The 27,156-nt window shown below is 36.8% G+C and overlaps 1 protein-coding gene and 1 long non-coding RNA gene across 6 annotated transcripts in view; one reads left to right on the top strand and one right to left on the bottom strand.

The window, feature by feature from the left end:
* Positions 1-27,156, bottom strand: part of LOC117981122 (uncharacterized) — a 313,442-nt gene that overhangs the window by 285,769 nt on the left and 517 nt on the right. The gene's annotated exons all lie outside the window — the stretch shown is intronic.
* AGBL3 (AGBL carboxypeptidase 3) overlaps positions 1-27,156 on the top strand; it is a 156,605-nt gene that overhangs the window by 69,498 nt on the left and 59,951 nt on the right. For all 5 annotated transcript variants that reach the window (XM_063606103.1, XM_055115389.2, XM_055115391.2 and 2 more), the window contains 2 exons: positions 9,119-9,185; positions 26,339-26,413. In XM_063606103.1, the coding sequence (XP_063462173.1) occupies positions 9,119-9,185; positions 26,339-26,413 (142 nt within the window). The remainder of the gene's footprint in view (positions 1-9,118; positions 9,186-26,338; positions 26,414-27,156) is intronic.

A 27,156-nucleotide genomic window follows, 5' to 3' on the forward strand; every position in this document is an offset into this window, starting at 1 on the left:
GTACTGCTTTTGCTATATCCCATTAATTCTGGTATGTTATGTTTTCATTTTTGTCTCAAATTGTTCTTAGTTTCCTTTTTTATTTCTACTTTGACCCAATGATTGTTCAAGATTCTGCGTTTAATTTCTTTACACTTGAGAATGTGAATATTCCAGTTTTCCTTCTGCTATTCATCTAGTTTCACCCCATTACGGTCAGTAATAATACTTGTTTGTTAAATTTGTTAAGGCTTGTTTTGTGGCCTAACATGTGATCTATCCTGGAGAAAGTTCCAGATGTGCTTGAGAAGACCATGTAGCCTGCTGCTGTTGGGTACAATGTTCTGTATATGTCTGTTAGATCCATTTGGTCTATAATGTTGTTCAAGCCCTCTGTTTCCTTATTGATCATCTATGTTGATATTCTATTATTGAAATGAGGTATTGAAGTCTCCTGCTATTATTGTATTGCCGTTTCTCTCTTCGGTTCTATCAATGTTTGCTTTATGTATTTAGGTGCTCTGATGTTGGCTGCATATATATTTGTGATTGTTGTATCTTCCTAGTGGATTGGCCCTTTTATTTGTTATATCTTCCTAGTGGATTGACCCTTTTATCATTACATAATATCTTTCTTTGTCTCTCATGACAGTTTTTTACTTAAAGTCTATTTTATCTGATATAAGGATAGCTATTCTTGCTCTCTTTTAGTTACCATTTTAGCATGGAATATTTTCCCATCCCTTAATTCAGTCTACGTATTTCCTTAAATCTAAAGGGAGTATCTTGTAGATAGATTGTAGTTGGGTCCTCTTTTTTTAATCCATTCAGCCATTCTGTGTCCTTTGATTGAGTTTAGTCCATTTATACTTAAGGTCATTATTGATAGAAGATTTACTATTGCCATTTTGTTGTTTTCTATTAGTCTTATAGTTTTTTTCTCTTTTCTTCTCTTCAAATTATTTCTAATGCTGTCACTACCCACAGAGAACTGACATTTTTATTGAGATGACACAAAAGCAGTATAATAAAAGGTAATGAATAATAACTGGAAAATTCAATGCCACAGGAATATAGTTGGAAGAAAGAATGTACTAATTTTGTAAGCTCCCACTTATAGGTGAGTACAGTACTTACAGGAAAGGTAAATGTATGATTCTTCCCTTATATTTACACATTTTTCAGTCTTGAGTTAGTGCCCCTGCAACCTTCCCTGGTGACTAATATGTTTGTTTCCAGATGCAGAGTATGATTTTGAGCTCGAGTTTGTTTATATAATATTGGATGTGCTCTAATCAATTTCAGTCATTATTACTTGAATGCTCAAATTTTCCCAAACCTCAACAATACAAGACCGATTAAGTTGGCCTGTGTTTTTTGACATGACTCTCATAGTCTTCAGTAACTTTCAGCCATGATAAGATTTCCCAGGCTCATCTTGTACATTTCCTGCACCAGAACTGGAATCTGCCATTTCTCTCAGAAGTCCTGGTTCTTTTCAGTAAAAAGGGATATTTAGATAACATAGCCTAGATGATAGTTATTATTGCGTCTAGGTTTTTTTTTCCAGGGGATTGAGTTAGGAAATATGTGTTTTCATGAGAAAAAATCTTCAGTTCATAATTATATTTCCAGTTCAAATTTAAGATTATAGAACTTATTCTTCCTTATTTTTTATACTTGTATCTCCCTTCTCTTATACTGAAAAAATCTTCATTCCTAATTACTTTAGGGTAAATATTCACCTGCTTCTTCCTTTTCCTATCATATACCCATAATAATGCTACCAATAAAATGACTATTGAATGCAGTTTAACATTTCTTTGTAATTCTTTTTAAGCTTAGTATAAAGTATTTTTTAAAAGGAAAGAGATTATTTTTTCTATGTGGCTATGCTACCAGTCTGACAGTTAAGTGTCTTTGTTTTTGATTATATTAACTTTTAGGAATAACTTCTATTAATTTTTTTGTTTTTAAATTATATAACACATTTACATAAGAACATCAAAACCATATAACAGGGAACATTCAAAAAAGTGTTGATTCTACCCCATCCCCCCTTCTGTACCCTGTTTCCTCCCTTGTTCCATGGGTAACCATTTTCATTAATTTTTTTTACTTATTCTTTGTTTTACTTCAAAAATATGAGTGAATAACTACATATTTTCATGTCCCTGTACCTTATACGAAAGGTAGCATACCATCAGCATTGTTCCATATCTAGCTATTTTCACTTACAATACTCTGGAAATCACTGTAGATTTTTCAGTACATAGGGGTTTTCCTTATTTCCGTGTAGTACTCCACAGGGTGGATATATCATAATTTACTCAGTCTGTCCTCTACTGATGGAACATTTGAAAATCGCCTACTTTTTCCAATTAGCACTTTTTTTCCATAGATTCGGGGGGCTATATGTGTGGGCTTGTTACACGTATTTATTGCATAATGCTGGGGTTTGGGCTTCCATTGAACCCATCACCCAAATTGTGAATATAGTGCCCAATAGGTAGTTTTTCAACCCCTCTCCCCCACCTTCCTCCCCCATCTTGGAGTCCCCAGTGCCTGTTGTTTCCATCTTTACATCCATGTGTACCCTTAGTTTAGCTCCCACTTGTAAGTGAGAACATGCGGTATTTGAAAATGATTTACTTTTAAATGTGGTTCTAAATGAGGATAAGAGACAGAAGTGAGATCAAATAAGATAATGTGTAAGTAAATCCTCTATAACTTTGTGCTATAAAATACTATATAAATAATATATATCATGTGTTATCTATCTAGAATACCTTTTAAGAAATTCAGGAATTTATGGTAAATTGGGACATAAACTTGATTTCCTAGCACCAATCAATATTCTACAGGAGTCTGGAGTCTGTTTTTTGAGGTTGCAGAATCATTCCATGTTGGTTATTTTGGAAACTTTGTAACATCTGATACACATTGAAGAAAGCTTCATCCTTACATGTGCAGAAATATTACAAATGTGCTACTTATGTATATTGCCCTTTTGAAAAAGGAACATAATAACCACTTTTTCCAGAGATATAAACCAATTTTAAATGAAAGCGTCCAAATATTTTAAGAACTTTTATGCAGAAACATGTAGAAGGCATAGCTTCATTCTTTGCTTAAGAAAGCAAGGCCACACCAGTAGTGATGGGTGAAAAATGCGTGAAGCTGACTTTCAGGACAATAAAAGGAAGAACTCCCTAATAATGAGTGCTAATTCTGAGAAGGGTTAGTGGAAAGTAGTTAGTACCTTGTTATAGAAAGGATTCACCCAGGCCGGGCAGGGTGGCTCATGCCTGTAATCCCAACACTTTGGGAGGCTGAGGCAGGTGTATCACCTGAGGTTGGGAGTTTGAGACCAGCCTGACCAACATGGATAAACCCCATCTCTACTAAAAATACAAAATTAGCCAGGCATGGTGGCACATGCCTGTAATCTCAGCTACTCGGGAGGCTGAGGCAGGAGAATCATTTGAACCCGGGAGGCGGAGGTTGCAGTGAGCTGAGATCGTGCCATTGCACTCCAGCCTGGGCAATAAAAGCAAAACTCCGTCTCAAAAAAACAAAACAAAACAAACAAAACACACAAAGGATTCAGCCAAAGCTGGACGACCAACTGCTATGGGACTTAATAAAATAATTCCTGTATTGTGACAAAGATTTAGTTAAATTATTCCTGAGACCTAAAAAATGTGATAAGATTCTAATGGATACTGTCAATTTAACAATTCGTCTTAAGAAAATAAAAACATTTCTAATAAATAGGAAATGGACATTTAAAATATAGTCTGCCAGTCAATGTCTTTGATTTTAAGAAGAATAAGTATATATTAAATAGAAAATACTATTATAAAGCAATTTAAAACATAGACCTTTCAGTATAGATTCCCACTGTGTCAAAATCAAGGCTGATATGAACAACAGTTATGATATATTAATTATTTAAAAATTTGTTTACTTTTATTGTTTCATAAATTTGGTTACCTTCTATGATGGCATAAGTGAAACACATCAAGTCAGTACTGAGAGACCCTTAACTTTCTAACCATATGTGGCAGCCTTCTATATAATTTTAGGAGTTTCCATATTACAAATGAGGAGCTTAAGGCCTACAATGAATTAACCTCAGCCTGTCCTCTTGCCTTTGGCTGTCTTTAAGCTGGATCTAACACAGAAATAAAGATAAGTAAATTTACCTGGAAGGCCATTTTATAAGCACCTTGTAGCTGTATCTGAGAAGCAAAGTAAAATAAAATCCATTGGAACTTAAATTGTGAGTGCAGAGGAGAAATTTTCCAAATGAAACTTAAATTCCTTTTATAGCTGCTGCTGAAAAAGGAAGCATTGTGTTTCAAAATAAGGAAATGTAGAAGTTTCTTTGATTTAAAAGCATTGATACATTTTCTGATTTGCAATGGAAAATATTTGCTTATAGAGAATACACTAGTACCACTAGAACAATATTTTACAATTAATATAAAAAAGATAAAGCAACTTTAAAAGGTATGTTGTTTAATGAAAAAAATATTTTCTAATGCACATTGAATCAGATATTGTGGTAAATATAATAAACTACTTATGTAGTTTCTTAGGCAAAAAAGGAAAATATTTAATGGTAGATAATTAAAATATGCTTAAAAACATAAATATGTGTGTATACACATTACTGTAGTTATAAAAATATGCATGCACACATATATTTGTATGTTTCCTTATTTCCAAAATACAACCCAGAGAGTTTTCTTATTTATCAATCTGTATAGCTTCTTATTTGCTTCTCTTATTGTCTTACTCTGTTTAATGTTGCTACAACAGAATACCTAAAACTGAGTAATTTATAAAGAAAAGAGGTTTATTTAGCTCATAGTTTTGCAGGTGAGGAAGTACAAGAAGCATGATGGTAGCACCTGCTCAGCTTCTGGTGAGGGCTTTTGATGCTACATCATAACATGGCAGAGAAGGTCAAAGGGGAAGTGGACACAGGCGAAGAGGCAAAAACCCAAGGGACATCTTTGCTTTATAATAAGCCGCTCTTGTGGGAACGAATCCATCACCACAACTAATCCAGTCTCACAAGAGTGAGAACCCGGTCATTCATAAGGGACCCACCCCCATGACCCAAACACCTCCCGCTAGGCCCTACCTCCCAACACTGGCACATTAGGAATCAAATTTCAACATGAGTTTGGGTGGGGACAAACCATAAGTGCTGAACCATATTATAGTACTTGTCTTACTGTATTAGCTAGAACTTCCAGTATGATACTGAGTAGAAGTGCTATGAGAAGACATCCTTATCCTGTCCTCAAAGCAGGAAAGCATCTAGTTTCTCACCATTATGTATGATGTTAGCTGTAAGGTTTCTGTAGATATCAAGTTGAACAAGATTCCTTCTACTTCGTTAGCTGAGAGTTTTTGTCATGAATATGTGTTGGATTTTGTCAAATGCTTTATGTCAAAAATATATTGATATAATTTTTTTTCTGCTTTAGCCTGTTAATGTGACAGATTACATCAACTGATTTTTGAATGTTGAAACAACCTGGCATACCTGGAATAAATCCTATTTGGTCATGGTGTATAATTCTTTTTATTCCTTGTTGGACTCAATTTGCTAATATTTTCTCAAAGATTTTTGCACCTGTGTTCATAAGACATATTGGTGTAGTTTTTCTTTCTTACAGTATCTTTGTCTGCTTTTGGTATTAGGATAATGCTAGCCTTTTAGAAAAAGTAAGTTTTCTCTCTGTTTCTATTTTCTGGAACAGATTTTAGAAAACTAGTATTTTTTTTCCTTAAATGTTAGGTAGAATCCACAATAAACCATCTGGGACTTGTGCTTTGTTTTGTAGGGTCACTAATTATCAATTCGATTTCTTTAATTGATATATAGATCTATATATCTATCTATTAGATCTATATCTCTCCCAGTGTGAGTTCTGGTACACTGTGTCTTTCAAGAAGCTGGTCTGTTTCATCTAAGCTATAAAATTTATGAGGACACAGTTGTTAGTATCCCTTCTTTATCTCTTTAATTTCCATAGCATCAGTAGCAATGACCCCTCTTTTATTTCTGATGTTAGCAAGTTGGGTTCTTTCTTTTTTCTTGGTTAACCTGGCCAGGGATTTATCTATTTTATTGATCTTTTCAAAGCAGCAGCATTGTGTTCATTGATTATTGATTCCCTGTTTTCAGTTTCTCTGATTTTTAAATTACTTCTTTTTTTCTGCTTGCATTACGTCTCTATTTCTCCTTTTTCAGATTTCCTAATGTGGACACTTGGATTGTTCATTTTAAAGCTTTCTTCTTTTCTGATGTATGCATTCAATGCTATAAATTTCCCTCTAAGCACTGCTTATGCACCATTCTACAAATATTGATAAGTTGTATTTTAAATTTAATTTAGTTAAAATATTTATCTTTGTTCACACTGGACATGGTTATCTATGTAGAAAATATCAAAGAATTTTTTAAAAACCTGAAACTAATAATCATAGAAGGATTTAAAGATAAAAGGTTAATATACAATTGCCTTTCAATATACCAGCCACGAACAACTGGAATTTAAAAATTTAAAAAAATACCATCTATGCTAGCACAAAAATTTAAAATACTTGGATTAAAGCTACCAAAATATGTGAAAGATGTATATGAGGAAAATTACAAACTCTGAGGAAAGAAATCAAAGAGGATCTAAATAAATGGAGAGAGAGTTTGTGTTCATAGATAGGAAGATGATATTGTTAAGATGTCAGTTCCTCCTGGCATGATTTTTGACTCAATGTAATTCCAATCAAAATCCCAGAAAGTTATTTTGTGGCTATAGACAAACTAATTCTAAAATTTGTGTGGGTATGTAAAAGACCTGAAATAGCTAACAAAATACTGAAGAAGGACAAAAATCTAAGGACCTACACTACTTGACTTTAAGACTTACTATAAAGCTACATAATTAAAACAGTGCAGTACTAGAGAAAGAACAGACAAATAGACCAATAAAACAAAATACAGAACCCAGAAATATATCCAATATATTTGTCACCGCTGACAAATATAGTCAATGGTGTTTGAAAAAAGAGCAACAAAAATCCCTAGTTAAATGGAGAAATAAGGTCTTTTCAACAAATGTTACTGGAACAATTGGACATCCACAGGCAAAATGTGAACTAGAAGCAACTTTACACCTTTCACGAAAATTAACTCCAAATGAATTATAGACCTAGATGTAAAATACAAAACTATAAAACTCCTAGGGGATAACATAGGAGGAAAGCTAAATTCTCTTGAATTTGGTAATGACTTTTTAGATATGACAAAATCATGATCCATGAAAGAAAAAAATTAGTAGGTCTAAAGATGGTTGAAACCTGAAAAAAAATAAAAATAAAAGATGCTTGCCATCATTTTCATTAGGGAATTGCAGACTAAAACAACAGTGAAATATCATGACACACCTAATTATAATAGCTAAAATCCAAAGTAGTGACAATACTAAATGCCAGTGAGGATGAGGAGCAACAGGAACTCTCCTTCTTTGCTAGTGGGAATGCAAAATGGTACAGCTATTTTGGAAGCCAGTTTGGCAGTTTACAAAGCTAAGCATAGTCTCAACACTTGATCCAGCAATTGCATTCATATAGCAGCTTTATTCATGATTGCCAAAACCTGGAAGCAACCAAAATGTCCTTCAATAGGTGAACGGATAAAGAAACATATGTTCAGACAATAAAATGTTATTCAGTGATTTTTTAAAATGAGCTATCAAACCATAAAAATATATGGCAGAACTTTAATTTATATTACTAAGTGGAAAATGTAAGTCTGAAAAGGCCACATACTATATGATCCCAGCTATATGACACTGGGTTGCCAGAAGTTCTGGGAAAACGAAGGATGAATAGATGGAACACAGAGGAATTTTAGGGCAGTTTAACTACTATTTATGGTACTGTAATGATGGATATATATCATTATAAAGTTGTCAAAACTCATAGAATGTATACCACAAGAGTAAACCCTAAGGTAAACTATAATTTTTAATAATGTATCAGTGTTGTTTAATCAATTGTAACAAATGTACCACATACTATCAGATATCTAATTTACAAATGTACCACATACTATAATTTAGGAAGTTATGCAGGGAATGGGGGCATGTGTATGGGAACTCTGTACTACCTGCTCAATTTTTCTGTAAACCTAGAACTTTTCTAAAAACATAAATTATATTAATTTTAAAATAATACATAAAAAATACAACCCAGAAATATTTTCTTTCTTGTATTGGCTCTCAAGCAAAAAAACTTGCCTACCACTGCATTAAATGATTACAATTAGAAACAGATTTGTTTGACCCTTTTTTCTTGAGGTACTATGTTTCATATGGTGCTGCATTGCTTTATGTAGAATGGATATAGTGATATAAAAATAAATGAATTTTAAGAGCTAATGATACCTATGACATCTAGGAAACTCCCCTGATATAGCATTTATTCATTAACATATGAACAAATCTTGAGTGCCTACTATATGCCGAGCACTATTTCCACTCTGGTGATACAGCAGTGAGCCAGACAGAAAAAAAAAAATCCTACTTTTCTGGAGCTTACATTCCATTAACACATTCCCAAACCTTTATATCTCTCCACACATTCAACAAAAACCCTCTAAGCTGTCTGGAACTACTAAACCTTTGTAAACATTCTTCCTCTTCTTCTTTTTTTCCCCCCCCAAGACAGAGTTTCACTCTTGTTGCCCAGGCTGGAGTGCAATGGCACGATCTCAGCTCGCTGCAACCTCCGCCTCCTGGGCCCAGGAGATTCTCCTGCCTCAGCCTCCTGAGTAGCTGGGATTACAGGCAAGCGCCACCATGCCCAGCTAATTTTTGCATTTTTAGCAGAGATAGGGTTTCACCATGTTGGTCAGGCTGGTCTCAAACTCCTGACCTCAGGTGATCCACCTGCCCTGGCCTCCCAAAGTACTCGGATTACAGGCATGAGTCACTGCGCCCGGCCACTTCTTATAATTAGAACTTTTCAACCATTCAAATAAGATAAATAAAAGCAACAGTTGAAATTTTAAGATGCCACCAAAACACTGTATAAACCAAAATTATTTTTTTTGTAGTAGCCGAGGCTCTGACAGTTCAGAATCCATTGACTCTCTGACTTACCTTCTCAAGTTAACTTCTCAGGTATGACTGAACATTTTTGCTTATAAGTGGATATGCTGTGTAGGTACTGTTCTTATTGTGACTAATAATCAGGCAAAAAAATTGCAGATATGTAATTATTGTATCATCATTTATTTTCTAACTATGTAGATATTTTAAATCATAGAATTATTTAACTTTAGGGTTTCTTATTCTAACATCCTTGCTTTATAGATGAGAATAGTTAAGATCCATAGAGATGAAATTATTTCTTAAAAGCCATACAACTTGTTAGTGACAGAGGTGGTAGCCTAACATACATCATCTGACTGCTTAATTTATACATTTATTATTCAACTATGTATTGAGCTACAACTATGTATCAGGCACTGGCTGAGTGATGGGGATAGAGCAGTCAACAAAATGAGACAACAGCTTTCCCTTTGTTATCTTACATTCTGGCTGGGGGAGATACAAAATAAAGAAGATAAGTAAAATACATGATGTGTTACATGGGATAAGTGCCTAAAGAGTAAATTAAAGCAGGAGCGGGAATAAAGAGTTTAGGTGGAGATTGCAGTTTGGGATAGAGGCTACCGAAGTGAAAGATAAATACTTAAGAACTCAAAGGAAATGAGGAACAAGCCAAGTAGATACTAGGTATATTAACTGCTTTTTGGTACATAACAACTTTAAAACCTCAGTGGCTTACAACAAACTTTTATTTTCTCACTCATGGGTCTGCCGGTTGGCTCTGTTAGACATGGGTAGGGTCAACTGGTCTTGGATTCAGGCTACAGGTTGAGTTCAGTTATGTTCCACATGTTTCTCATTTGCTTGGGCTAGAGAATACCCAGGCAAGATCCTATGTTGAAAACCCGGAGTACACAAGGTTAAACCAAGCAATATAATCCCTAACACACACTGTTAATAGTCTACCTCAAAACCTCTTTTTCCAGTGACCCAAGTCTATCGGGCAGATTTTCTGTCTTTCAAACTATCACTTGAGACAGTTTTACTAAACGTATCACTTCTACATAATTTGTGTCATCATTCTTCAATTCATTTATTTTTAATAAGTAAAAATTATATATATTTATTGTATATGACACATTGTTTTGAAATATGTACACATTGTGGAATGGTGAAATTGAGCTAATTAATATATTCATTACCTAACATACTTATTTTTGTGGTGAGAACACTGAAAACACTTAAAATCTATTCTTAGCAATTTTCAGTATAATACATTGTTATTAACTATAGTCACAATGATGCACAATAGATCTCTTGAACTTATTCCTCCTATCTAACTGGAATTTTGTATCCTTTGACTAACACCTGCTCAACCCATACCCCTTCACTCCTGCAGCCCCTGGTAACTACCATTCTACTCTCAACTTCTATGAATTCAGCTTTTTTTTTTTAATACTCCACACATAAGTGAGAACATGATCTTTCTGTGCCTGGCTTATCTCACTTAACGTAATGTCCTCCACGTTCATCTATATTACTCCAAGTGAAAAGATTTCCTTCTTTTTAAAGGCTGAATAGTATTTCATCGTGCTACATACCACATTTTCTTTATCCATTTATCTGTTGATGAACACTTAAGTTGATTCCATACACTGGCTATTGTGAATAGCGCTGCAATGACCATGGGAGTGCAGATATCTCTTTGACATACTGACTTCCTTTCCTGTAAGATATAGACTCAGTGGTGGGATTGCTAGTTTAGATGATAGTTCTATTTTTAATTTTTTGAGGAACTTCCATACTGTTTTCCATAATGGCTGTACTAATTTATATTCCCACCAACAGTGTACAGGGGTTCCTTTTCTCCACATCTCCAACACTAATTATCTTTTTTTTTTTATAACAGCCACTCTAACAGGCATGAGGTAATATCCATATGTGGTTTTAACATGCATTTCTCTGATGATTAGTGATGTAGGGCATTTTTAAATATACCTGTTGGCCATTTGTATTTGTTCTTTTGACAAGTATCTATTCAGAGCCTTTGCCCATTTTTTAATCAGGTTATTTGTTTTCTTACTATTGAGTTCCTGATATATTTTGGATATTAACCCCTTATCGGATGTATGGTTTGCAAATATTTTCTCCCATCCCATTAGATGTCTCATCATTCTGTTGATTGTTTCATTGGCTGTACAAAGGCTTTTTAGTTTGATGTAATCCCGTGTATCTGTTTTTGCTTTTGTTGCCTGTGTTTTCAAGTTCATATCCAAAAAAATCATTGCCCAGACCAATGTCATCAAGCCTTTCCCCTATACTTTTTTCAGTAGTTTTATAGTTTCAAGTCTTACATTTAAGTCTTTAATCCAATTTTAGTTGATTTTTGTACATAGTGTGAGATGAGTCTAATTTCATTATTTTGCATGTGGATATCTTATTGTCCTAACAGCATTTATTGAAGATACTGTCCTTTTCACATCGTGTGTTCTTTGCACTTCTGTCAAAAGTCAATTGACTATAAATGCACAGATTTATTTTGGGGCTATTTCATTCTATTGGTTTATGTGTCTGTTTTTAAGCCAGTACCATACCATTTTGATTTCTGTAGTTTTATAGTATATTTTAAAGTCAGAAAGTGTGAGCTTCCAGCTTTGTTCATGTAGCTCAAGACTGTTTTGGCTAGTTCGGCTCCTTTGTGGTTCCATATGAATTATAGAATTTGTTTTCTATTTCTCTGAAAAATCCCATTGGAATTTTGATAGAGATTGTATTGAATCTGTAGATCACTTTGGGTAGTATGGACAATTTGACAATATTAATTATTCTGATCCATGAGCACAAGATATCTTTCCATTTCTTCATAGAAGACATTCCATGTCTTCTTCTATTTCTTTTATCAATGTTTTATAATTGTCAGTATACAGGTCTTTCACTTCCTTGGTTAAATTTATTCCTACTTATTTTTTTGTAGATATTATAAATGGAATTATGTTCTTGATTTCTTTTTTGTTTTTTAGATAGTTATTAATTATACTTTGTATAGAATCACTACTGATTTTGTATGTTGATTTTTTATCCTTCAACTTTACTGAAATTTTAAATTCTGTTCTTTGATGGGAGTTTTCTATATATAAGATCATGTTGTCTGCAAACAAGGACAATTTAACTTCTTCCTTTTACTCTTGTCTAATTGCTCTGGCTAGGACTTCAGTACTGTGTTGAATAGAAGTGGTAAAAGTGGGCATCATTGTCTTGTTCCTGATCTTAGAGGAAAAGCTTTCAAGTTTTCACCATGGGGTATGATGTTAGCTTTGGGTTTGTCATAGATGGCCTTTATTGTATTGAGGTACATGCATTTTATACCTTATTTTTGGAGCATTTTTATCATGAAAGGATGTTGAATTCTATCAAATGCTTCCTTCTGCATATATTGAGATGATCATAGGGTTTTTGTCCTTCATTCTGCTAATATGATGTATCACATTTATCAATTTGCATATGTTGAACCATCCCTGTATTCCTGGGATGAATCTCACTTGATCATGATGAATAATCTTTTATTGTGCTGCTAGATTTGGTTTGTTAGTATTCTGTTGAAGATTTTTGCATCTATGCTTCTCAGGGATATTGGTCTGTTATCTTTTTCTTGTAGTTTACTTGTCTGGCTTTGGTATCAGATAAATGCTGGCTTCATTAAATGAATTTGGAAATATTCCCTCTTCTTCAATTTTTTGTAAGAGTTTAAGAAGGATTCATATTAGTTCCTCTTTCAATGTTTAGTAGAATTCAGCAGTCAAACCATCAGGTCTTTGGCTTTTCTTTGATGGGAAACTTTTTATTTCTAATTTAATCTCTTTACCCATTATTCATCTATTCAGATGTTCTGCTTCTTCATGATTCAGTCTTGGTAGGTTATACGTAGCAAGGAATTTATTTATTTCTTCTAGGTTATCTAATTTGTTGGCATATAATTGTTTATAATGGTAGTCTTTTATGATCCTATTTCTGTGGTGTCGGTTATAATGTCTCATCTTTCTTTTCTGACTTTATCTGAGTCTTCTCTCTCTCTCTTCTTAGTCTAGCTATAGATTTGTCCATTTTGTTTCTTTTTTAAAAAACAAAAAACCATTTCATTGGTCTTTCCTATTGTTTTTCTAGTCCCTATTTATTTTTGCTCTGATATTATTTTCTTCTTTCTGCTAACTCCATGCGTAGTTTGTTCTTCTTTTCCTAGTTCCTTGAAGTGTAACACTAGGTTGTGTATTTCAGAACTTGTTTTTCCTTTTTTTTCAGCCCCAGCTCAAAAGATCTTCTTTTTTGATGTAGGTGTTTATTGATATGAACTTCCCTCTTAGAACTGCTTTTGCTGCATCTGATAAGTTTTGATATGTTGTATTTCCATTTTTGTTTGTCTCAAGATATTTTTAAATTTCTGTTTTAATTTCTTTACTGACCCATTGGCTGTTCAGGAGTGTATTATTTAATTTCCATGTTCTTGTGAATGTGTCACTATTTTTCTGTTATATTTTCCTAATTACCTACTATCCAGTCACAAAAGCAATGACTATGACATAGTTTAGGTTTTGTTAGGACAGCATCTTACTTCTGCATATCAATTTCTGTAGTTTTCAGATTTTAATGCATAACACCCTCAGACTATCAATGGCTTACAATAGCAAACATGTATTTTCTTGTTCATGAATCTGAAGGTCAGCAGTGGCTCTACTGAACTTATCAGAAATCAGCCAAACTTAGCTCCTAATTGTGGGTTGGGTTCAGGTTTATTTCACCTTTCTTTCTTCACCTAGACCAGCAGCCAGCTAGGGCATATTTTGCTCATGGTCAATCACAAGAGTTCAAGAGGGCAAGACAAACCATGCAAATCTATTTAAAGCCTCTGATTAACATTCCACTGGCCAAATTAAGACATATGTCCAAATTCAACATCAATGGGGTGGGGAAGGATAATTATATAATAGTGAACATTTAGGAACAATCCAGGGGTATCTTTTCCCAGGCCAGGAGTACTAAAAGTGCAGTGGCCCTGAGGAAGGAGCATGTCTGTCATTTTCTAGGAAGACCAAGGAAGCTAATGTGGCTAGAGAAGAATGAACAAGAAGAACAATGGTAAAACGTGAAATCAGATAGGCTTTGAAGGTTGCAGGAGCAGGTCATGTAAAGCCTGGTAGGCTTTGGACTTCAGTTTTTGCTCTGAGTTTGGAGATCTTTGATCAGAGGAATGACATGATCTGCCTCAAGTGGTTAGTAGGGTCACCTTGGCTGTTGTGTTAAGAGTACAATGATGACCCATAAGGGAGACCAATTAGGGGGCTCTTATAATAACCCAGGCAAGATAAAAGTGGTGGCTGCACCAAGGTGATACTAGTAGAGGGAATGAGAAGTGATTAGATTTTAGATATATTTTTAAGATAGTGTTAAGAGAATTTGCTGATGACATGTTTATAAAATTGAAAAATAGAAAGGAAAGAAGGTGGTCTCCAGAATTTGGGACCTGAGCATCTGGAGATTAGAGTTTCCATTCCATGAGGACAATGGTAAAATAGTTAACTTAATTTTGTTCTCTAGCTACTAAACCATATTTTGAAGATGTATTAGGACTCTCTCCATTGCAAGAGGCAAAAAATCCTTCCAAAATGGCTTAGTCAAAAGGGAAACTTGTTGGATTACTAAATAAAAAGTCTAGGGACAAGGCTGGCTTTTGTCATGGCTTAAATGAGGGGCTCAAATGATGTCATTAAGATCCTGGAGGGTTTTTTCTCCTGCTTTCATCTCATTTCTGCCTTTTCTTCATTGGTTCCATTCTCAGACAGACTTTCTTCTCTTGGTGTTAAAATGACTATAGAAATCCAGCCTCACATCCTCACTATACTAAGTCTGGTTGAGACATCCTCCTATATAGTAGTTCTCTCAAAAATGCAGATATTGACATTTTTAACAAAGAGGTGAAAGATCTGTTCAGTGAAAACTGTAAAATATTCATGAAATTGAAGACACAAATAAATGGAAAGTATTTTGTGTTCGTGAATCAGAAGAATTAATATTGTCAAAATGTCTATACTACCCAAAGCTCTCTACAAATTCAATGCAATACCTATTTCAATGACATTTTTCACAGAAATAGAACAAACAGTACTAAAATTTGTATAGAACCACAAAAGAGCCTGAATAGCTAAAGCAAACTTGAGCAAGAACAACAAAGCTGGAGGCATCACACTTCCTGATTTTAAAATATGTTACAAAGCTACAATAACCAAAAGTATATGATACTGGCATATGAACAGACACGCAGCACAGTGGAGCAAAATAGAAAGCCCAGAAGTAAAACCATGCATATACAGTCAGCTGATCTTTGACAAGGGTGCTAAGAATACACAATGAAGAAAGGATAGTCTCTTGAAAAAATAGTGTTGGTGGCTGAGTATGGTGGCTCACACCTGTAATCCCAACACTTTCAGAGGCCAAGGCAGGAGAATCACTTGAGCTTAGGAGTTCGAGACCAGCCTGGGCAACAGAGTGAGACCCCACCTCTACAAAAAATAAGAAAATTATCCGGGCATGGTGGCTCACGCCTATAGTCCCAGCTTCTCAGGAGGCTGAGGTGGGAGGATCAATGAGCCTGGGAGGTCAAGGCTGCAGTAAGTCATGATTGGGCCACTGCACTCGAGCCTGAGCAACAGAATGAGACCCTGTATCAAAGAAACAAAAATGGTGTTGGGAAACTGGATATATACATAAAACAGAATGAAATTGGACCTTTATACTATACACAAAAAGTCAACTGAAGATGGGCTAAACACTTAAACGTAAGACCCGAAACCATAAAACTCCTAGAAGAAACATAGGGGAAAGCACCATGACATTGATCTTGACAATAATTTCATGGCTATAACACCAAAAGCATAGACAACAAAAACAAACTTAAACAAGTGGGACTATAACAAACTAAAAAGCTTCTGTACAACAAAGAAAATATTTAATAGCAGGAAAAGGCAACCTATGGAATAGAAGAAAATACTTGCAAATCATATATCTGAATAGGGGGTAATCTCCAAAATTTTTAAGGAACTCCTACAACTTAATAGCAAAAGAACCCACTAAGCTGATTTTAAAATGGGCTAAGTACTTGAATAGACATTTCTCCAAGGAAGACATATAAATGGCCAACAATTATATGAAAAGTTGTTCAACATCACTAATCATCAGAGAAATTCAAATCAAAACCACAATGAGATATCATCTCACACCTGCCTGGTCAAAAAATTAAAAAATTGTGTTTGCAAGGATGTGGAGAAAATGAAGCCTTTATACATTGTCAGTGAGAATGTAAATTGGTACAGCAATTATGGAAAACAATATGGAGTTTCCTCCAAAAAATTTAAAAGTGAATTACCATATGATACAGTAATCACCCTTCTGGTATTTATCCAAAAGAATGGAAATCCAGATGCTAAAGAGATATTAGCATTCCCATGTTTATTGCAGTACTATTCACAATAGCCAAGATGCAGAAACAAGTGTCTATCAATGGATGAATGGATAAAAAAGATGAGGGGGGATTTTAGAGCCAAGATGGCCGAACAGGAACAGCTCCAGTCTACAGTTCCCAGTGTGAGCGACGCAGAAGACAGGTGATTTCAGCATTTCCAACTGAGGTACAGGGTTCATCTCACTGGGGATGTCGGACAGTGGGTGCAGGACAGTGGGTGCAGTGCACCGAGCATGAGCCGAAGCAGGGCGAGGCATTGCCTCACCCAAGAAGTGCAAGGGGTCAGGGAATTCCCTTTCCTAGTCAAAGAAAGGGGTGACAGATGGCACCTGGAAAATCGGGTCACTCCCACCCTAATACTGCGCTCTTCCAACGGTCTTAGCAAACAGCACACCAGGAGATTATATCCTGCGCATGGCTCAGAGGGTCCTACACCCATGGAGCCTCGCTCATTGCTAGCACAGCAGTCTGAGATCAAACTGCAAGGCGACAGCAAGGCTGGGGGACGGACGCCCACCATTGCCGAGGCTTGAGTAGGTAAACAAAGCGGCCAGGAAGCTTGAACTGGGTTGAGCCCACCGCAGCTCAAGGAGGCCTGCCTACCTCTGTAGATTCCACCTCTCGGGGCAGGGCATAGCCAAACGAAAGGCAGCAGAAACCTCTGCAGACTTAAATGTCCCTGCCTGACAGCTTTGAAGAGAGTAGTGGTTCTCACAGCATGCAACTGGAGATCTGAGAACGGGCAGACTGCCTCCTCAAGTGGGTCCCTGACCCCCGAGTAGCCTAATTGGGAGGCACCCCCCAGTAGGGGCAGACTGACACCTCACACGGCCCGGTACTCCTCTGAGACAAAACTTCCAGAGGAACAATCAGGCAGCAGCATTTGCTGTTCACCAATATCCGCTGTTCTGCAGCCTCCGCTGCTGATACCCAGGCAAACAGGGTCTGGAGTGGACCTCCAGCAAACTCCAACAATCCTGCAGCTGAGGGTCCTGACTGTTAGAAGGAAAACTAACAAACAGAAAGGACATCCACACCAAAACCCCATCTGTTCATCACCATCATCAAAGACCAAAGGTAGATAGAACCACAAAGATGGGGAAAAAACAGAGCAGAAAAACTGGAAACTCTAAAAATCAGAGCGCCTCTCCTCCTCCAAAGGAACGCAGCTCCTCACCAGCAACGGAACAAAGCTGGATGGAGAATGACTGACGAGTTGAGAGAAGAAGGCTTCAGACAATCAAACTACTCCAAGCTAAAGGAGGAAGTTCGAACCCATGGCAAAGAAGTTAAAAACCTTGAAAAAAAATTAGACGAATGGCTAACTAGAATAACCAATGCAGAGAAGTCCTTAAAGGACCTGATGGAGCTGAAAACCATGGCACAAGAACTATGTGATGAATGCACAAGCCTCAGTAGCCGATTCGATCAACTGGAAGAAAGGGTATCAGTGATGGAAGATCAAATGAATGTAATGAAGTGAGAAGAGAAGTTTAGAGAAAAAAGAATAAAAAGAAACCAACAAACCTCCAAGAAATATGGGACTATGTGAAAAGACCAAATCTACGTCTGCTTCGTGTACCTGAAAGTGACGGGGAGAATGGAACCAAGTTGGAAAACACTCTGCAGGATATTATCCAGGAGAACTTCCCCAATCTAGCAAGGCAGGCCAACATTCAAATTCAGGAAATACAGAGAACACCGCAAAGACACTCCTCGAGAAGAGCATCTCCAAGACACATAATTGTCAGATTCACCAAAGTTGAAATGAAGGAAAAAATGTTAAGGGCAGCCAGAGAGAAAGGTCGGGTTACCCACAAAGGGAAGCCCATCAGACTAACAGCTGATCTCTCGGCAGAAACTCTACAAGCCAGAAGAGAGTGGGGGCCAATATTCAACATCCTTAAAGAAAAGAATTTTCAACCCAGAATTCCATATCCGGCCAAACTAAACTTCATAAGTGAAGGAGAAATAAAATACCTTACAGACAAGCAAATGTTGAGAGATTTTTGTCACCAGCAGGCCTGCCCTAAAAGAGCTCCTGAAGGAAGCACTAAACATGGAAAGGAACAACCAGTACCAGCCACTGCAAAAACATGCCAAATTGTAAGGACCATCGATGCTAGGAAGAAACTGCATCAACTAACTAGCAAAATAACCAGCTAACATCATGACAGGATCAAATTCACACATAACAATATTAACCTTAAATGTAAATGGGCTAAATGCTCCAATTAAAAGACAGACTGGCAAATTGGATAAAGGGTCAAGACCCATCAGTGTGCTGTATTCAGGAAACCCATCTCATGTGGAGACACAAATAGGCTCAAAATAAAGGGATGGAGGAAGATCTATCAAGCAAATGAAAACAAAAAAAGGCAGGGGTTGCAATCCTAGTCTCTGATAAAACAGACTTTAAATCAACAAAGATCAAAGGCGACAAAGAAGGCCATTACATAATGGTAAAGGGATCAATTCAACAAGAAGAGCTAACTATCCTAAATATATATGCACCCAATACAGGAGCACCCAGATTCATAAAGCAAGTCCTTAGAGACCTACAGAGACTTAGACTCCCACACAATAATAATGGGAGACTTTAACACCCCACTGTCAACATTAGACAGATCAACAAGACAGAAAGTTAACAAGGATATCCAGGAACTGAACTCAGCTCTGCACTAAGCGGATGTAATAGACATCTACAGAACTCTCCACCCCAAATCAACAGAATATACATTCTTTTCAGCACCACACCACACCTATTCCAAAATTGACCACATAGTTGGAAGTAAAGCACTCCTCAGAAAATGTAAAAGAACAGAAATGATAACAAACTGTCTCTCAGACCACAGAGCAATCAAACTAGAACTCAGGATTAAGAAACTCATTCAGAACTGCTCAACTGCATGGAAACTGAACAACCTGCTCCTGAATGACTACTGGGTACATAACGGAATGAAGGCAGAAATAAAGATGTTCTTTGAAACCAACGAGAACAAAGACAAAACATACCAGAATCTCTGGGACACATTCAAAGCAGTGTGTAGAGGGAAATTTATAGCACTAAATGCCCACAAGAGAAAGCAGGAAATATCTAAAATTGACACCCTAACATCACAATTAAAAGAACTAGAGAAGCAAGAGCAAACACATTCAAAAGCTAGCAGAAGGCAAGAAATAACTAAGATCAGAGCAGAACTGAAGGAAATAGAGACACAAAAAACCCTTCAAAAAATCAATGAATCCAGGAGCTGGTTTTTTGAAAACATCAACAAAATTGATAGACCGCTAGCAAGACTAATAAGAAAAGAGAGAAGAATCAAATAGACGCAATAAAAAATGACAAAGGGGATATCACCACCAATGCCACAGAAATACAAACTACCATCAGAGAATACTATAAACACCTCTATGCAAATAAACTAGAAAATCTAGAAGAAATGGACAAATTCCTCGACACATACACCCTCCCAAGACTAAACCAGGAAGAAGTTGAATCTCTGAATAGACCAATAACAGGCTCTGAAATGGAGGCAATAATTAATAGCTTACCAACCAGAAAAAGTCCAGGACCAGATGGATTCACAGCCGAATTCTACCAGATGTACAAGGAGGAGCTGGTACCATTCCTTCTGAAACTATTCCAATCACTAGAAAAAGAGGGAATCCTCCCTAACTCATTTTATGAGGCCAGCATCATCCTGATACCAAAGCTTGGCAGAGATACCACAAAAAAAGAGAATTTTAGACCAATATCCTTGATGAACATTGATGCAAAAATCCTCAATAAAATACTGGCAAACCGAATCCAACAGCACATCAAAAAGCTTATCCACCATAATCAAGTGGGCTTCATCCCTGAGATGCAAGGCTGGTTCAACATACGCAAATCAATAAACATAATCCAGCATATAAACAGAACCAACGACAAAAACCATATGATTATCTCAATAGATGCAGAAAAGGCCTTTGACAAAATTTGACAACGCTTCATGCTAAAAACTCTCAATAAATTAGGTATTGATGGGATGTATCTCAAAATAATAAGAGCTATCTATGACAAACCCACAGCCAATATCATACTGAATGGGCAAAAACTGGAAGCATTCCCTTTGAAAACTGGCACAAGACAGGGATGCCCTCTGTCACCACTCCTATTCAACATAGTGTTGGAAGTTCTGGCCAGGGAAATCAGGCAGGAGAAAGAAATAAAGGGTATTCAGTTAGGAAAAGAGGAAGTCAAATTGTCCCTGTTTGCAGATGACATGATTGTATATCTAGAAAACCCCATCGTCTCAGCCCAAAATCTCCTTAAGCTTATAGGCAACTTCAGCAAAGTCTCAGGATACAAAATCAATGTGAAAAATTCACAAGCATTCTTATACAGCGATAACAGACAGAGAGCCAAATCATCAGTGAACTCCCATTCACAACTGCTTCAAAGAGAATAAAATACCTAGGAATCCAACTTACAAGAGACGTGAAGGACCTCTTCAAGGAGAACTACAAACCACAGCTCAATGAAATAAAAGAGGATACAAACAATGGAAGAACATTCCATGCTCATGGGTAGGAAGAATCAATATCGTGAAAATGGTAAATTTTCACCATTTTCATCGTGAAAATGGCAGAAATTACCACACTGCCCAAGGTAATTTGTAGATTCAATGCCATCCCCATCAAGTTACCAATGACTTTCTTCACAGAATTGGAAAAAACTACTTTAAAGTTCATATGGAACCAAAAAAGAGCCCGCATTGCCAAGTCAATCCTAAGCCAAAAGAACAAAGCTGGAGGCATCACACTACCTGACTTCAAACTATACTACAAGGCTACAGTAACCAAAACAGCATGGTACTGGTACCAAAACAGAGAGATAGACCAATGGAGCAGAACAGAGCCCTCAGAAATAATGCAGCATAACTACAACTATCTGATCTTTGACAAACCTGACAAAAACAAGAAATGGGGAAAGGATTCCCTATTTTTAAATGGTGCTGGGAAAACTGGCTAGCCATATGTAGAAAGCTGAAACAGGATCCCTTCCTTACACCTTATACAAAAATTAATTCAAGATGGATTAAAGACTTAAATGTTAGACCTAAAACCATAAAAACCCTAGAAGAAAACCTAGGCAATACCATTCAGGACATAGGCATGGGCAAGGACTTCATGTCTAAAACACCAAAAGCAATGGCAACAAAAGCCAAAATTGACAAATGGGATCTAATTAAACTAAAGAGCTTCTGCACAGCAAAAGAAACTACCATCAGAGTGAACAGGCAACCTATAGAATGGGAGAAAATTTTTGCAATCTAGTCATCTGACAAAGGGCTAATATCTAAAATCTACAATGAACTCAAACAAATTTACAAGAAAAAAACAAACAACCCCATCAAAAAGTGGGCGAAGGATATGAACAGACACTTCTCAAAAGAAGACATTTATGTAGCCAAAAGACACATGAAAAAAATGCTCATCATCACTGGCCATCAGAGAAATGCAAATCAAAACCACAATGAGATACCATCTCACACCAGTTAGAATGGCAATCATTAAAAAGTCAGGAAACAACAGGTGCTGGAGAGGATGTGGAGAAATAGGAACACTTTCACACTGTTGGTGGGAGTGTAAACTAGTTCAACCATTGTGGAAGTCAGTGTGGCAATTCCTCAGGGATTTAGAACTAGAAATACCATTTGACCCAGCCTTCCCATTACTGGGTATATACCCAGAGGATTATAAAACATGCTGCTATAAAGACACATGCACACGTATGTTTATTGAGGCACTATTCACAATAGCAAAGTCTTGGAACCAACCCAAATGTCCAACAATGATAGACTGGATTGAGAAAATGTGGCACATATACACCATAGAGTACTATGCAGCCATAAAAAATGATGAGTTCATGTCCTTTGTAGGGACATGGATGAAGCTGGAAACCATCTTTCTCAGCAAACTATCACAAGGACAAAAAACCAAACACCGCATGTTCTCACTCATAGGTGGGAATTGAACAATGAGAATACATGGACACAGGAAGGGGAACATCACACACCGGGGCTTGTTGTGGAGTGGGGGAGCGGGGAGGGATAGCATTAGGAGATATACCTAATGTTAAATGACAAGTTAACAGGTGCAGCACACCAACATGGCACATGTATACATATGTAGCAAACCTTCACGTTGTGCATATGTACCCTAAAACTTAAAGTGTAATAAAAATAAAAAATAAAAATAAAATTAAAAAAAATTTCAAAACAAAAAAGATGAGGGGTGTGTGTATATGTATGTGTGTGTACATACTGGAATATCATTTAGTCTTTGAACCTGGAGGACATTATGCCCCGTAAAATAAGCCAAACACAGAAAGACAAATATTACATGATCTCACTTTTATGTGAAATCTAAAAAAGTGGACCTAATAGAGAATAGAAGGGTCATTACCAGGGGTCGGGGAGATGTTAGTCAAGGGTATAAACTTGCAGTTGTAGCCGGGCATGGTGGCTCATGCCTGTAATCCCAGCACTATGGGAGGCCGATGCAGGTGGATCACGAGGTCAGAAGTTCAAGACCAGCCTGGCCAACATAGTGAAACCCCGTCTCTACTAAAAATACAAAAAAAAATTAGCTGGGTGTGGTGGTGGGTGCCCGTAATCCCAGCTACGTAGGAGGCTGAGGCAAGGAAAATCACTTGAACTTGGGAAGTGCAGGTTGCAGTGAGTTGAGACTGCGCCACTGCACTCCAGCCCAAGTGACAGTGCAAGACTCCGTCTCAAAATAAATAAATAAATAAATAAATGAACCTTGCAGTTGTAAGAGTGTAGCAGGAAGAGCCGCAGACAAAACCCCTCAGACACCAAGTTAAAGAAGGAAGGGGTTTATTCAGCTGGGAGCATTGGCAAGACTCCTGTCTCAAGAGCCGAGCTCCCCGAGTGAGCAATTCCTGTCCCTTTTAAGCGCTCACATCTCTAAGGGGGTCTGCATGATAGGGTCATGACCGATTGAGCAAGCAGGGGGTACGTGACTGGGGGCTACATACACTGGTAATTAGAAAGAAACTGAACAGGACAGGGATCTTCACAGTGCCTTTTTTATGCAAATAACCGATTAGGTCAGGGGTCGATCTTTAACTACCAGGCCCAGGGTGCGGCGCCAGGCTGTTTGCTTGTGGATTTCATTTCTGCCTTTTAGTTTTTACTTCTTCTTTCTTTGGAGGCAGAAATTGGGCATAAGACAATATGAGGGGTGGTCTCCTCCCTTAAGATGAATACATTTTGAAGACCTAATGTACAATGTGGTGACTATAGTTAATAATATTGTATTGTATACTTGAAATTTGCTAAGAGAATGGGTCTTCAGTATTCTCATCACGAAAAGCAAAATAAGTGGTAACTATGTGAGGTGATACGTGTGTTAATTAGCTTGATTGTGGTAATAATTTCAAAATGTATCCTTAAAACATCATGTACACCTTAAATATATACAATTTTTATTTGTCAGTTTAGACCTCAATAAAGCTAGAGGGAAAAAAGCAAAGATGATTCTTATCAGGCTGGTTTAGACATGTGTCAACCCATAAATCACTCACTGTGACTAACAGGATTGACTGTGCTGATCGGCATCAGCCTGGGTTATTTGACAAACCCTCATAGGATTCACCCAGACTTCAAGAACTGAGAGTGGGTAGGATTAAATTCTCTAACAAAATTAAAGACTGTTGCCAGAAGAAGAGGGAATGGGTTCTGGGGACATGAACAACAAATTTGGACAAAGTCCAAATTCAAAAAAATTTTAAACAATCACATAGCACAAGAACAAGTGTTTTACCTCCTCCCATATTCTCTCCTGTGCCATCACATTCTCCCTTTCCCTCCCTTTGCCAATCTTTCCCTCTCTCCTCTCTCCACTCTCCTCTCTCCACTCTCAATACTTTAAAGGATTATACTCAAATATTCCTGTGGGTTTGTTAAAATACCATGCAAGTCTTTATTTCACAAACACCTTCTCTTTCCAAGTTATGTATATCAGGACACTCATGGATAAATATTCATACCCATGCCCACAATTCAGGCAGTTATACATACACACACACCCTCTGGAGTAAAAAATAACAGTAAAAAGAACAAGTTTGTATTCTGTGTGATCATTTTCAAAAACTAAATGAATCCCTACAATGGTCAGATATTGATTATGTGCCGTATTTTGAGTATAGGCATCTTTATCAAGATATTTTTCTAGCATTATAAAAATGTTAACTTTTAAAGAATAAACAGATGAAACATAATACCAATTAAATTCTAACTTTTAAAAATTAAACTTTTAATTTTGATTAACTTGCTGTTGTAAGAAATAATTCAGAGAGATGCCAGGGACCCTGTTTTCTGTTTCCCCTAATGGTAACATCTTACAAAATTACAGTGCCATGTTACAATAAGGCTATTTATATTCATGCAGTCAAAATGCTGACCATTTCCATGATCATAAGGATCCCTCATATTGCCCTCTTAAAGCCATACCCACTCCCTCCTGTCCTTACCTTGCAGTTATCCCCTGGCAACCACAAATCTGTTCCGCATTTCTGTAAATGCATCATTCACAAATGTTTTTTCACATCCCTGTGAAATCACACAATATGTAACGTGCTGGGATTGGCTTTTATCAGTTGGCATACTTCTTGGAATACTTATCCCCCACCCCCAAGTTGATGCATACATCCATAGTTTCTTCCTTTTTATTTCTGTGCAGTATTCCATGATATGGATTTACCACAGCCTATTTAACCATTCACCTGTTGAAGAACATGTGGGTTGTTTTCAGTTTGGGGCCATTATGAACATAACATTAGTGTACAGGTTTATGTGAAATAAGTCTTCATTTCCCTGAGATAAAAACCCAGGAGTTCAATTGGTAGGTGGTATGGTAGTTATGGTACATACATGTTTAATTCTTTAATTGACTGCCAAACTGTTTTCCAAAATGGATGTACAATTTTCCCTTCCCAAGAACAGTTTATGAGTAATCCATTTTCTGTGCATCCTCACCAAAATTTGGTATTGTCACTATTTTCTATTTTAGCCATTCTGACAAGTGCGTTATCTCATTGTGGTTTTAATTTGCATTTCCATAACAGTTAAACGATGTTGAATATCTTTTCACATGCTTATTTGCCTGGCCCCCTGCTTAGCCTTCACTGACACTACCTTGAAAAAGGGGTTGGGGCGCTCCCACTGGGCTTGTGTTGGCATGGGTGGGTGTGGGAGTCACAGTCATTTCTGTGGTGTTAGGCTGGAGTAGAACAGTTAACTATCTAAAAGGTTTTGGTCTCTTTAGGCTGTCCCTCTCCTGGTCCTTGGGCTAGAAGGAACAGGCTTATGTAGGGATTTTTTAAAATTGCATTCACTGGCATTTCTGGGTTGCTGGCCTCTCCAGCTTTAAAGCGAGAATATATGAAGCAAAAAGAAAACCCAGTGAACTCATCATCATGCCACTCTTCTGGCCTTGAACTCCCTAGCTAGTCTGCCTTCTCCTTTCCATCTTTTAGAGCTTCTTATATAATACCCAGAATTTTTGGTTGTACTTAGTGGGAGGAATAAAGTACTTCTCATCTTCTTAGAAGTGGGAATCTCGAAACAATTTCATGTCTGCATATGTACTCTTTGATATGTTGATTAAATATTGATTTTAAGTATGATTCTTTTACTAGAAAAAACATTTGAAAACAAAGAAGGAAAGGAATTCTACCATAGCAAGCCACCAAAATGCCAGAGAAGGACAAGAGGTAAATCTTCATTAATCTAGTTATTAAAGTTTTTTTAAATGAATGAAAGAGAATGGCAAGTTATTTTCTCTTATACTTCTTATACCCGAATTTTCCCCCAGGAGAAGTTAAAATTTTGTTCATATTATCTACTGTTTATAAAAACACAAAAGATCTTTGACAGATGAGAGGTGGGCCTTATTAAGATGCCATATTTAAATTTCATTTATACTTTTACCTTACTCTAAAAAGTATTTGAGGAAGCTTACAAAGATGCATCCAGGGGAGCAAGAATAAAGAAATTAAAACTAAGAAAAATTAACTGGGAATATAAGGGTATAAAAATAAAAACAGTGATACTGAAACATCAGCTTCTACCATGACAACAGGAAGAGCTCTGCAAACCCATTCACCAGCAAAACTAGTGAAATTATCCACAACAACAACAACAAACAACAACAGATATTTAAAGTCTCTGAAATGGTCTTAAGGTTATACAGCAAATGAAACAAAAATTTATTCAAGAAAGTCTACTAAAATTCATTAAAAACTGTGAGAGCCTGTGGTATTTCAATCAAGACTGCCTCTTCCTCTACCCCCACCCGACTCTGCAGCTCGGTAAGACAGAAACTCCACACTAGTGTAGACAAGAAAAAATTAGGGCTCCCTCTCCCCAGAGCTACCAAAGGGCTATCCCAGGAGGGGCAGGATATCAGTATGTCTTATTCTTCTCCCTGCTGTCTGTTGCTAACTCAGGTGAGTGC

This window comes from Pan paniscus, chromosome 6 (genome assembly GCF_029289425.2).
Source record: "Pan paniscus chromosome 6, NHGRI_mPanPan1-v2.0_pri, whole genome shotgun sequence".
In the NCBI taxonomy this organism is placed as follows: domain Eukaryota; kingdom Metazoa; phylum Chordata; class Mammalia; order Primates; family Hominidae; genus Pan; species Pan paniscus.